At 39.9% G+C, this 12,694-nt stretch overlaps 1 protein-coding gene across 4 annotated transcripts in view; it reads left to right on the top strand.

Moving 5' to 3' along the window:
• The window catches only part of MTA1 (metastasis associated 1), a 126,681-nt gene that overhangs the window by 102,734 nt on the left and 11,253 nt on the right, over positions 1-12,694 (top strand). For 2 of the 4 annotated variants that reach the window (XM_090050381.1, XM_090050382.1), the window contains exon 18: positions 12,314-12,345. The exons of the other annotated variants lie outside the window; for them this stretch is intronic. In XM_090050381.1, the coding sequence (XP_089906507.1) occupies positions 12,314-12,345 (32 nt within the window). The remainder of the gene's footprint in view (positions 1-12,313; positions 12,346-12,694) is intronic. 4 annotated transcript variants of the gene reach the window in all.

The following is a 12,694-nucleotide window of genomic DNA, read 5'->3' as shown; positions in this document are numbered from 1 at the left end:
GTCGCCGATTAGGTCGTCCCCCGTAGCCAGTACCAGGTCGAGCAGCGCTTTGCCTCTCGTTGGCCCATAGACTTCTTGAGTCAGGTAGAGGTCATCCACGCGTGAGAGAAAGCTTTGCGACCGCTCGGATTTTGCTGAGTGATCTTCCCACGAGATGTCCGGGTAATTGAAGTCACCCGTGACAACCAAGGTCCTGGAGCAAGCAACCTCAGTCAGTTCCCAGGCGAACTCTTGGTCAAGCTTGGGACTTTGAGTGGGAGGTCTGTAGTAGACTCCCACCGTTGTGTCCCCTGTGCCATATTCCCCACGAATTTTTACCCAGAGGGTCTCTAGCTGTCCATGCCGGTCGCCAACATCAGCTTGCAGGTACATGTAGCTTTCCTTCACATAGAGAGCTACAACCACGCCCCTTTTGTCAACACGATCCCTCCTGTACAGGGTATAGCCCTCTATACCCGTGGTCCAGTCATGGGTGGAGTCCCACCAGGTCTCCGTTATCCCAGTGACGTCATAATTCTTTGCACTGAGCTCCTCCTGCTTGTTGCCCAGGCTCCTGGCATTAGTGTACAGGCAGGCAAGTGTTTTAAAGCAAATAGTCTGCCTGCTAATAACGTACCCCTCTGATGCCTCGCTGCTTTGAAGACATGTCATGATGGTTATCCAGTAGATCTCTGTGATATTCACTCTAAAGAGATTCCATTGAACTGCCTCCTTCAGGAATGCATTTGTTAGAAACAAAGCAATCAGGACTCGTAGTAGAGATACCATCTTTTATTAGAACAACAAGATTTTTGCAAAAATTATTTAATTGCAAGCTTTCAGGCACAAACACCCTTCATCAGGCAGTGGAGAAAAGATTGTAAAAGTTCTCTTGGGTAGAATGAAAGTTCATATTTAATATGTTTTTAAAGAGAAGTTAATAGACGGAAAACTCCTCTGAGAGTTTGTTAGAGACAGTATTGGGAAAGCACGTCACAGGAAATCCAGTTCTTCCTGGCAAAAGAGCCATCCAACCCAAGACAGCCTTGTGAAAAAAGTTTGGGCTTTATTTTTGATATCCCAGAAGTAGAAGAAGGCTGTTTTCCTTTCTAGATCTGAGAACTTGGATTTCTGGGAACAATCCTGTACTTCCTGCAGGAAGAGAGTTCAATGCTATCATTCTGCCCTGGGGGTAGACTCATAGTTTCATGAGCATATGCAATGGTTGGTGCCTCCCAGCACCACTTTCAATTACCTGTGCTTTGATGGAGTTAGGCCCTTAATTTTTCCAGGTGACTTGCTTCTGTGCATGCACAGAAACTGTGAGGTAGACACCTAGGGAGCTTTGCAGTCCAAAATGGAGACACCTAGTGACTTCAGTTGCCTACTAATTTTTGTGGCTTCTACTGCATGGGCAATTTGAATTGCTTTTTAGGAATGCAGGTAGTAAACCCCACTAAGGTGCGTAAGGAACCAAAATGAATCTGTTCTTGATGTTTCTGATAGTGTATCAATACTAATAAATCCCATTAATTACCCTGGAGAGCTAACCAAAAAAAAATCTCTGGGGTTCGTAGTGGATAATTGGTTCAGTTGAACACCCAATATGACACTAGAATTAATGTGATCCCTGTATGTATAGACAGAGGGGGTATGGCCAAACATATATAAAGTGGTTTGAAAAGGGGAAGAGGAAACTGATGCAGTTACATGAATCTGTATCTGTAAAAGAGTAGTGAAACCACTCCAGCTTTAACTCTGCTTCATCCAGGGTTAAACCTGGGCCTGTTTTGCTCTTTTACTGAATCTCATGCACATGGATCCGTTAGGGCATAACAGATGCTGTACTTTCTTGACAAGCAGCATCTTCTCCCTTTTTGAAGCTGCCGCAAGTGTACATTTGTCTGTTCCCAGGAGAGTGCAGAGAAAGGAGAATGGAGATTGTTACCTCTGCATTTGGTACTAGTCTGGTCACTACTGAAATGCTGCATCCAGTTTTGTTTCTACACTTCGAAAAGGATGTTGAGACATTGGGGAGGGGTTCAGAGAAGAGCCAAAAGAACAATTAAAGGATTGAAAAACATTCTTAATCTTGAAAGACTCAAGGAATGATATCTAGATAGCTTATCAAGGAGAAAGTTACTTGATCATGTTCCAGAAGTACCTGGATGTGGGGAATAGAAACTGGTAACAATTCTTGTCAATTTCTCAAAAAGTGTATAACAAAGTTCAAAGTCTGGAATTTGAAGTAGGTAAGATTCAAACTAGAAATAAGGTGTGGACTTCTAAGTCAAGAAATATAACTATTGGAACAACTTAGCAGGGGCCCCCACTGCAAACTTTTAAAGAGGATTGGATGTTGTTGTAATAGATATGCTCTAGCCAAACAGCTTCTGTTGGGTGTAAGGTGGAATTAATTCAGGGAGGTCTTAAAGCATCTGTTTATCAGGAGATCAGCATAGATCTCAGGAGTCCCTAATAGCCTTAAAAATATATGAACCTTTTTGAGCTGGCTTTTTTGCCACATCTTATGGAGAGTTAGGTTGCGGCCTTGTAACCCTGCTGAGCTACGGATCCAGATACATGTAGAGGGGCAGTCAGTGCTGCTGTTGGTTTGCAAAAGTTGTCATTCAAGAACAGTTATCCGCACAGTATTGTTTAAATCCATCCTGCTCTGGGACAGGTTCCTGGAAGTTGTTTTTTTCCAAAGTTAGCATGTATCTTAGTACAGATATTGTTCTTGTTGGTGTGCCCTTTGTGTGTGTGTGTGTGTGTTGTGACATGCTTCCACCTTCAGGAGGTCTGAGTTGTAAGTGGTCTCACACTAGACACACAAGTGGAAAAGTAGTTGGACATTGGGCAAGAAAAGGAGATGGTAGGTCTCAGAAGCATAGTGAGAAGTAAAAAAAAAAAAAAATCATTTAAAAGATCTCTAGATCTTTGATTAAAGTCCTGATCTCAAATCTCAGTGGAAGTGAATCAAGGCCTTTGACACTTTAAATAAATAAATAAAATCAGCATCCCCACCCCCCCTTAGGCTAAATTATATTTCTGGCAAATGAAATGAGTATATGGGAAACATCATTTAGGTTTGACTTCCTTGAAAATGAAGATCCAGAGACACTGCGGTAACTAAAAAGAGATATGAGGATGGGGAGGCTTACAGATGTTGAGGAAAGAAATGTAAGAAGTAATTGCTCACTGAAGACAGAGGAGGTAAGCTTCCTATTCTGTTTTTTGAAAGCGATAGCTAGACCTAATCTCTGTAAATGGGAGGATTGGGCTCACTGAATGCTAATAAAGAGCAGCCTCAGGCAGTGATTATGCATCTGCATAATTCTGTAGATAAATTTAAGGCCTTGGAAACCCTGCAAACATGCAGTACTGGCAAAAATTTGCAAGGCAAAATATGAGGTTGGAAAATTAGTTTTGGGGTGTGGGGACTTTTGGAATGGAAGGGATTTTTGAATAATCTGAACAGGTTATTTGAATAAGCAGTAAAGTGTAGTAAGAACTAATAAAAAGACTTCAGCTGTATGGAGCACAGCTTGAAATTAAGGGGGGGGGAGAGATTAATTTAAAAGTATAAAGTAAGTCAGCATTCTGAGTTCCCCTCATGCACCCTCTTCCCATTGCATTTCAGTCAGTGAAGATCAGCAAACTGCATTTACAGACCAAGGCTGAGTTGCAACAAAGATAAGTAAAAGGAAGGGCTCTTGACCAAACACAGTCAAGGATAAGTATAGGATAAGGAGGATAAGTATAGAAATAAATCAAATGTTGAATAGAACAGGACATTGTTCTTAGGGCAACTTTCCCCAACTTGGAAAATAAACTACTCAGCGATTCTTGCTATTTAGATAGCAGCAGAAAACGCATAGTCCCTGACATTGGATTCCACTGGCAATTTTGTCTTCTCATTTGCAGTCCTGAGCTGAAGGAAATCTTTCAAAATGTAACTTTTCAGTAATACGTTGGCGACACGGACTAACTTAGTCATGCCTGGATTGTATGAACCTGTATGAAGCTGCTTGAAGCAACATGTACATGAAGGGTCCGGCTAGCTAACTGATAAGGCTGAGTGAATGATGGATGTTTAGCCTCTGTGGCTAAACAAAAAGAAATTGTGAAATTAATTTTTTCAGGACAGGCTGAAATGTATTTTTTTATTTATTTATTTTTAGTTTGGGGTCTGGGACACAGGGAGGAAGAAAATAAAATAAAACTATTTTGAGTCAACCTGACATTTAAATCAACCCCAAACAGAATAGATTTTTTTTTTTTTTTTGGATTGGGTAATCCTTTCTAAAACCTTCCCCAGCCCCCTAAGCTTTAGACTTTTTCTTTTTAAACCAAAGATGGCATTTTTGAAAGGAAAAGTCACATTTTGAAACGGAATGTTTTGACACTTAAAAAAAATGTTTTGCCCCAATTTCCTTGGCTATAACTGTTTGCATGATTTTGCAAATAGTTTGTCCTTTTGAAACTCCATTTTTCAGTGGATATGCTATTAATTAAAACAATGCCCAACTCTAGTGCTGTGGCTGGTAAAATATCAAATTATGGAATTAGTTTGTGATTGGTCCTAAAAACATTTGATAAATCTCATGTATTTATTTCCTAGCTATGTTTTAAATGAACTCAGTTGGCTTCTATACCTGAAGTAGAATTTACACGGGACGTGGTAAACTCATGGAGGGCTAGATTTTATCTTGCTCTTAGGTAGGCCATGCAGAGGCAGAGGAGAGAGTGGGAAACAATGCAGTTGCAGACCAAGTACTTGTGGAAATTCAGGGACTTCATCCCAGATCATTCTCTACTCAGTTGTTCCTTGCGAGAAAATGTTAGAACTACGATATTGCCTCATTTACCTATACGTGAGCCAGTGGAGCTGGCTGGCTTCATGAGAGGAAGTTCTATACCCTTTTTTAAATGGCTGTAATAAATTATTGTTACTACCAGCACAACTGGAGAAATCTATGATGAGGCACTGTTTACAATTCCTTCCACTACCTCCTGTGATAATAAGCACATTATCTTTGCTTATGAGCTGCATGCTTAGAAGCACAATTTATCTCTTTGAGGTCTGTTCTCTTTGCTAAGTTAACCAGAGTCTTTTGAGCTGAAGCAAAAGAAACAAAATAGAGATAATCCAAATGTATACAGTTTGTAGAATCGGAGTACATGTCAAGAGAAACTTTTCCACTTAACCTTGCTTTTATGATTTTGCGATTTTTGTTTGACTGCATGACAAGTGGGTCTGGAAAAGAGATTTGGATGAGCAGAAGATGGCAGTCCCATGGGTCAGTTCAGGAAGAACACCCCAGATATTAGCAAAGCACAGAGGTTTGTTTGAAGAGAAGACAAGTGGATGCCCAGGCTGGTATTGACAAAAGCTGGACAGGCATATTTGGATGCTGTAAGATGAGCGAATGAGTAGAGGGGCGCAGCTGTGAGTGGCCTTGAAGATGAGAATGAGAAGCATAAACTTGTATGTGGCATGTGCAGTTCTATTCATAAGTTTGCTTTTCCCAGTTTGGAGTAGCAAGTTGCTTTCAGCTTCTGTAATTCAGTAAAGTGAATTTCTCTCACTGCTCAGCAGAATTCCAGGATGCCGTTTAAGGGATAAAGGTGAATATATAACTGAACCACTGTGAATATATCTCATCACAGACAGCCTGAGTATGATACCTTTTACTTGTGTACAATAATATCGTACTTCACAAAGAAACCCACTGGGGGCAGTGCATCTATTTGTAGAGCAGGTTGCTGCTTAGCCTGAGACAGCAGCAGTTGGTAATCAGCCGTTGGAGTCATTTGATTTGGCCTGCAGACATGGAGGTTCAGCAGCATTTGGTGGCTGTGGGCTTTGACAGCAGTTGCTTTCCCTCGGGGCTGGTGGTGGGGGTGGAGGGGAAGTGGTGAGTGTGGGCACTCTCCTCATGATGTCATGGGGGCAGGAAGGAGAAGGCCCTACCTGCCTCTGACCCAAACTGGGTCACTGTGACCTGCAGCCTAAGAAGATAAAAAAGATTGATGACCACTGAGTTAAGGTAGCAGAACATTGCTCTAAAGCAGGGGTAGCCAACCTGTGGCGCACACAGCTTTGTGTGTGGCATGTAGCAAAATGGGGAGGGGGCAGGCACCACAGTGGCAGGTGTGGCAGAGAGGAGAAAGCAGATCAACGGATCGGGCAGGGAGCAGGAAAATTGGTGTAGTGTAAATATCTCCAGGAAAGAGCACTTTGAAAGCTACCTTTAGAAAAGCAAGGGATGGCCAAGGGAAGTGAGCAACTTTCTTATGTGTAGGTAATCCAGTCTGTTCTATTTTTGATCTCCTGTTTGAGGAAAATGACTGTCCATTTAGTGTTGCCATAATCAGTCTAATATCAAAGATTTGTTAGAGACTTTATTGCTTTTATTCTCTGCTGCTATCAAAATCTGGTTTGGTTTTGGTTTTTTGCTTTTATTGCATGGTGCTGGGCTGTTGTATTCTGAATCACGTTATTCTTTCCTTTTTTAACTTTAAATCTTTTTTTTCTCCCTTTTCCTTTGCCAATCTTGGTAGGAACTTATTTAGGTAAGTAAATTGCAATTTTAACATTGTTTTATGCACTACAGAATTCTGAGAAAATGTTAGTCCAGCCTAGGTGCTGTTCAGTGTAAGTTTACACCCTCTTCTACTAGATGCACTTTCTGGATACCTGCACTCCTGCAGATTCACACTCTCCAGTTTTAAGATGGTGACATCTGACAGCCTGCTCAGTTACAACAACAAGGTCTTGGCAGCTTAAGGACATTGATATAACTTTCATTATGTATGAAAAGTGGTTGTGCATTCTCTCTCTGTCTCTCCCTCTCTCTCTCTGTCTCATTCACTCAAGTGAACTTGAAATTCAGTCATTTGGAAATACAATTTTTCTTTGCTGAAATTCTTACTCTTCCTTTTGCATGCTGGTTTGTTATGGCTTGCTCAGAAGTGTAGTATTGCTGAGATTTGAAGGGTCAGTTGTTTTCAGAGCAGGGGTGGAAACAAATGTAAGATTACACAGATGTAAAAAACAAGTGTGCATTTTAAAATGTAGTTTAGATTTTAAACCTACTAGCCATATTTTAGCTCTCTAGGTACATTACAATTAAATCCATTGCATGTGTTTACATAATACAATAAAGTGAAGTTTAAAAAAACTGTATATAATTGCTTGTTACTTTGATTTGTTATAAAAATGATTTAGGCTTACACAAGACAAATGTGCACTTCAAGGAATCATTTTTTGTGCACTGTGGATATGTAAAGGGGAGCAGGGATTAAAAGTTTACACCATCCCAAGGCTTTCCTAAAGTTAGGTGTCAGACTGTGGTGCTCATTGGTATTGTGTAAGAGGTTGCTTGAGGGGCATTCTAAGAGCTTCTCCAAGAAAATGCAGGTAAAGGTGTACAGCTAAGGTAAACTTGATCCAAAGAAAAAATCAGAAGGGAGGTACAGAAGTGAATTCCAGATTTCTATTTAAAATAGCAAAGTAGCTGACAGCCGTTTCCTGATATTTGCCATAGTCATTTGCCGGTAGATTCCCTTATTCCTTCTAGATGTGACTGGGTACATCAGAGACAGAAGGGGGAGGCTGGCTTTCCCACAGCGCTGCGTTTTGTGGAGATGGTAAGGAATAGGATCACACTTCAGTAGTGAGAGTAGGTAGTGTAGGGGACAGCTGTGGTGCTACCACTAAAGTTTGAGGATGGACCTACTGAAATCCTTACGAGTAGGAATTTTGTCAGATAGCATGTGCATAGGGCTCTTCTCCAGTTCCTGTAGGAACGGATTATATTACCATTTTTTTTTGTTACATACAGGAAGCTAGATTCTCACTCTGCAGTCTTAAATGCCAGCTGTTCCTTTAGGCCCAGCAGCAACCTGCTTGCACTCCACTTTTAATTCCTATGTAAACTCTCAGCTGCAGTACAGTGGAGGAGAGATCCAGGTTTGTGTGTCCCTTGAATCCATTGGTCCTCTGTAGAAGGGGCACTGAATGCATGTGTGCTTGTTAATCCAGATATCCAATTGAGGTTTTGTCTCTTTGGAACAAATTGAAGAGAAATGTACTTTGGCTGCATGTAGTAGGAACTCCTTTCTGTCCCATTTCTGCTACCAGCTACAGTTCCCCCACTGATCATCTTGGGAGAGAGTATGGTTTTTCTGCAGCTCTGATACTATAAGAATGTTTAAGCATCAAATCATTACAACTTGATATGGCTATTCCCTGTAAAGCAAGTTCTTTTCCATAAAGGGTCTTGTGCCGAGGACTGAAAATTTGAAGGCCTTTCCAAAATTTAGGAGCTCAGATGTACTTTGCAGTCCTTTATGCAACATCTCTAATATAGCTACTTGATCTGTAGCCATTTCTGTAAGCCTTCAATGTTCTGGCAAAACCTATATTTACAATGGTACAGTTGTACGTTCTGGATGTAACATAACCTTTGAAGCTCCTGCCTTTTTAGATATCTCTAACTAGAAGACTTCAGGGAAAACTAATTGACAACAGTGGTAGACCCTCCTCTAAGGCTATGGTTTTTTCCTAGTGTTCTGAGGAAAGAAATCCTAATCTTTTGAGATTTCAGAACGTATCCTGGTTTCTGCAGCTCTTAGCTTTCATGAATGAAAAGTGAAGATCTGGTTAGTCAGAGAAGATTTGTCATCAGAGGCCTTCTTCCCCTCCCTCAGATTCATCCTTAACTATTCCTTTAAAGCACTAATCTTGAAGGTGATGTATAGGAAACAGTCAGCCTCTTGTTTTCAGATTGTTTGTAATGTCAGTCAGCCGGGTTTTTAGAGATCATACAAAGTGTTATTCACTCTCTCTTCTGGAGATCTCACCAGAGAATCCTTTGAGACAGCATTAGAGGAAAAAGTCCCCATCTAATGTAGTGGTTGCAAAAGAGAAGACAGGGCCTGTTACTGTTTTTATTCCTAGTATTTACGTAGACACTTCCTTACACTTCTGATCTATATGGATGGGGAGGTAAGCTATGGATTTGGGAGATAAGCTATCTTCATTCTGTTTTCAGTACATGAAAAATTGAACCACCAACTTGGGAGGGATCAAGTGTCACATGGTGGTGTCTCCAAGTTAATATCATTCCTTACTTGGGTCTCTGGATGGTTCAGGACTCAGAATATTTGTGATGTGTGCTTTTACCACGTTAAGGAGAAATTCCTAGTAAGAGGTCACAGGTTCAAGCTAAGTATCTGTCACTTTTAGGACAGAGTACAGCAGATCTGACTGTAGACTTGGAATAGGATATAGATGTGGTGTTATATTTCTCGTCCTGTCAGATGAATTAGTGTTAAATATTGTTATGAGTTTGTTTATTTTTTAACAACAGCCATTGTTTCTGAGAAATTATATCAAATATAATGATTTTGTACCGCAATGTAAAACTAATTTTTTAAGTGGCTACTTTTTGTATTCTCTTTTCCCTCCTACTTTTCAGGTGTATAAATGTGTAAAGGGAACCATCTGAAATAGTTAGGATTAATGTATTGCCCACTGTAGATAAGACCTTGTGTTATAGCAAGAATATAAAATGGCTTTGAAAAATGTCATCCAATTATGTACTGCTGATAGCTGTATCAGAGGAACAAGGAACTGAATCATTTTCTCCTAGAAGGAGCAGGTTACTGATAAATCATGTTGGACAATTAGTAATTTCTTTGCTGTTCACAGGAACAAGGTGTCAGACCAGTAGTGGTTCTGGTTTGACCTTCACCTCGGCCTTTGTGCCAGTCTCATTATCTGGCATTCATCCCCTCTCAATACAGACTATCTGAATTTAATATTCATTTGAGAACTGTGAATAACTTCGCTAATGCCTGTTTCCATCCAACATTCATAGTGCCAGTACCCATCTCTTCTGAATCTGGAATCTCCTTGGGCACTGTCTGCTCCTGTGAACCTGTCATCTTTTATTTTCAGCACAGTGAATGTTGCAGGGGTAAACTTAGAGCGTATCTGTGCCTTCCCTCTCAGAATCTTGGGATGTTTCACAACATTAAATATTTATAGCGCTCAGTAACCTGGTGAGGAAAAAGAAGGTACCATCCTCATTTTACAGATGGTGAAACAGAAGTTGGGGTGATTAAATGACTTTGCCCACTGATAGGCAGTGGATAAAATTACAGTTCAATGACTAAAACATCAGTCTCCTAATTTTCTATCCTAGGTCCTTCCCTAATGAATGGGTAGCCTCTCAACATGTGTTCAATTCTGTTCACACCACGTGGCTGTTCCTGCTACTGTCTTTTTGAATGGGACAGCTGCTCCTGCATTAAAACTTGTAGGTTCATTATCTTGAGATTTATATTGCTTAATCAGTTCCACTACCTAGCTTCCTTTAACATTGAGTGCATCAATTCTGTAGGGACTGACATCTCCCTCTTTCTGGTGATTTGCTTTTGTCTAGCTCTATGCATATTTGAACATTAAAACATCCAAAAATTTAAGCTGTTCATATTTATCTTCATATGTTGGGTACCCACTTATTATATCTGTCCTTCTGTAGAAAGGTTATCACATGTGATGCAAACTGCTGGCTTTAATGCAGTATTACAGTTGAGCACTCAAAAGTAGTATTTTTTTTTCCATTGGAACATTAACTTGCCCTCCTTCTGTAGGTTTTATAACATACTTCAAGTATGTTAGAGTTTGTATTTACCAAGGAGAGTTTTAACTTCAGCCCTTTTTTTTTTTCTTGCATGTTCTTTTTTTCTGAAAAGTGTGGATAGAATCTTCTAACATAGAAACTGTGGGGGCAGGAAGGGTCTTGAGGGTTCACTTTTTTTTTTTTAACTGAATTTTCTTTAAAAAAAAAAAAAAAAATACAGAGATTTTGCTCACTTTCTTTTTAAAATCAATTTATCCTTGGCCAGAGACCAAACATGGGGAAAACAGGCCAAAGGGATAAATGTTAAGGTGTTAAAAATGTGTGAAAGCAGGGATATATTGGCTTATAAAAGCTTTCTGCAGCCCATCCCAGTGGTGGTGAATGCCCGCTATAATAAACTTTCACTGTGTTAGTATTAGTACAAGTCAGTTCTGGGCCAAGAAGGCCCTTGTGACACTCTAAGGCACTGAAATTTCTAAAACACAATTTGAAATGTTGGGGCAGATTAACAGACCTACATGCATAAGAGCAAAATAACATAAGAACTGCCATTTACTGGGTCAGACCATAGGACCCTCTTGCTCAGTGTCCTGTGTCATGCAGTGGCAGAGTGGATACTGAAAGGGAGAGTGAGCAGGGTTTTGTCCAGTGTTCCTCTGCCACTGGCAGCCACCAGCATTTAGGGTCTAAGAAGTTCTGATTCAGAGGCTATACCTATAACTACTGATTTACCTTTCCTCAAAGAATTTGTCCAATTTGAGAGATTGGACCTGGATAATAAATGAAAACAACTGAAGAAAACACGGTGATGGAAAAAGCTTGAGTTCTCCAGTTCATTCCTGCCATATCTTTGTAGCTTTAGAACAGAACTTCATTCTCTTGCATATAAAAACTGCATCTTTGCCATTTATTTAAATGCCAGGTTTAGTTTATAGACTTGGTTTGCACCTAAAACATGGACCTTTTGCAATATGGTGAGGTATCTAATATAGTAAATGGTAGTCTAAGAATGTCAGGTCACTGTGTGTGTTGCTTTCCAGTACTGCTTGTGTTAACGTAGCATCCACTTTGTGTGATGGGTAGATATGCTGTGCACTGTGATTGTCAGTGCTAAGTTCTTGGAAGTCTTTACTTGTGGCAGGTTCTCATGTACTGAGTAGCTTGGTAGATACAATCCAATTGTGCATCCAGTAGCTAACATCCGAACTGATTAGTTGTCTGAAAATCTCAGGATGATAGTAAAGGGTTTTTTTTGTTTGTTTGTTTTGTTTTTTGCTTTCTTGGCCATGTAATGCCCTTCTTTAATTGAAGTAAATCTACCAAAATGTGAAAATCAGGATTTTACGTAGCATTGGAGAAAAAGGTCTTTAAATCTGAAAGAGGGGATATTATGTGGTTGTAGTTTCCCATAACTGGTCAGAAAGTTATAAGTAAATGGAGCATGTTTAATTTTTTTGGCTCTGCATATTGTTCATATGACTTCGATCATATTGCTAAGGAAGCTGTCTTCTCCAGGTATCTCTTAGGATGGGAGAGATTAGGTAGAAAACTTCTGTTTTAGAAAACCAACCCAGTTGCAACCATAGGTGTGTGTGTTTTTTTGATTTTTGTATTTTTTCTTTCTGTCTTGGAAAAGCAATGGTCTTACCAGCTCTATTCTCTTTCCTGTTTGTTAGGTCTGCCTAACCACGGACAAACCAGACAAATGGTAAGAGAATGTTCCTTTAAACCAAAAACAGGGAAGAAAGAAAAACCTTAACTTTCTCTAGATAGAAGACCCCTTTAAAACCTAGTTACTTCACTTCTACCTTTGCTGTTCACAGCTATTCATCTTTCTTCATAATTTTTTTCAATGAATTGCAGTTATTCTTTCATATGTCTCTGGGTATGAAAGAGATCCAGGTATTTACATGAAAAAAGACAGAATTCAGTCAATATAAATTAAATTCTGTTTTGAATGGAACGTTTTGTATCCAGTCATACAGAAATGAGTGGCTGTTTATAGCAAAGCCCTGAAATGTGTTTCTAGGTGGAATGTGTTTCACTGAAAGAGGAAG

This window comes from Crocodylus siamensis, chromosome 5 (genome assembly GCF_052110815.1).
Source record: "Crocodylus siamensis isolate JL-2025a chromosome 5, ASM5211081v1, whole genome shotgun sequence".
NCBI classification, from domain to species: Eukaryota; Metazoa; Chordata; order Crocodylia; family Crocodylidae; genus Crocodylus; species Crocodylus siamensis.
This window is presented reverse-complemented; position numbering and strand designations above follow the sequence as displayed.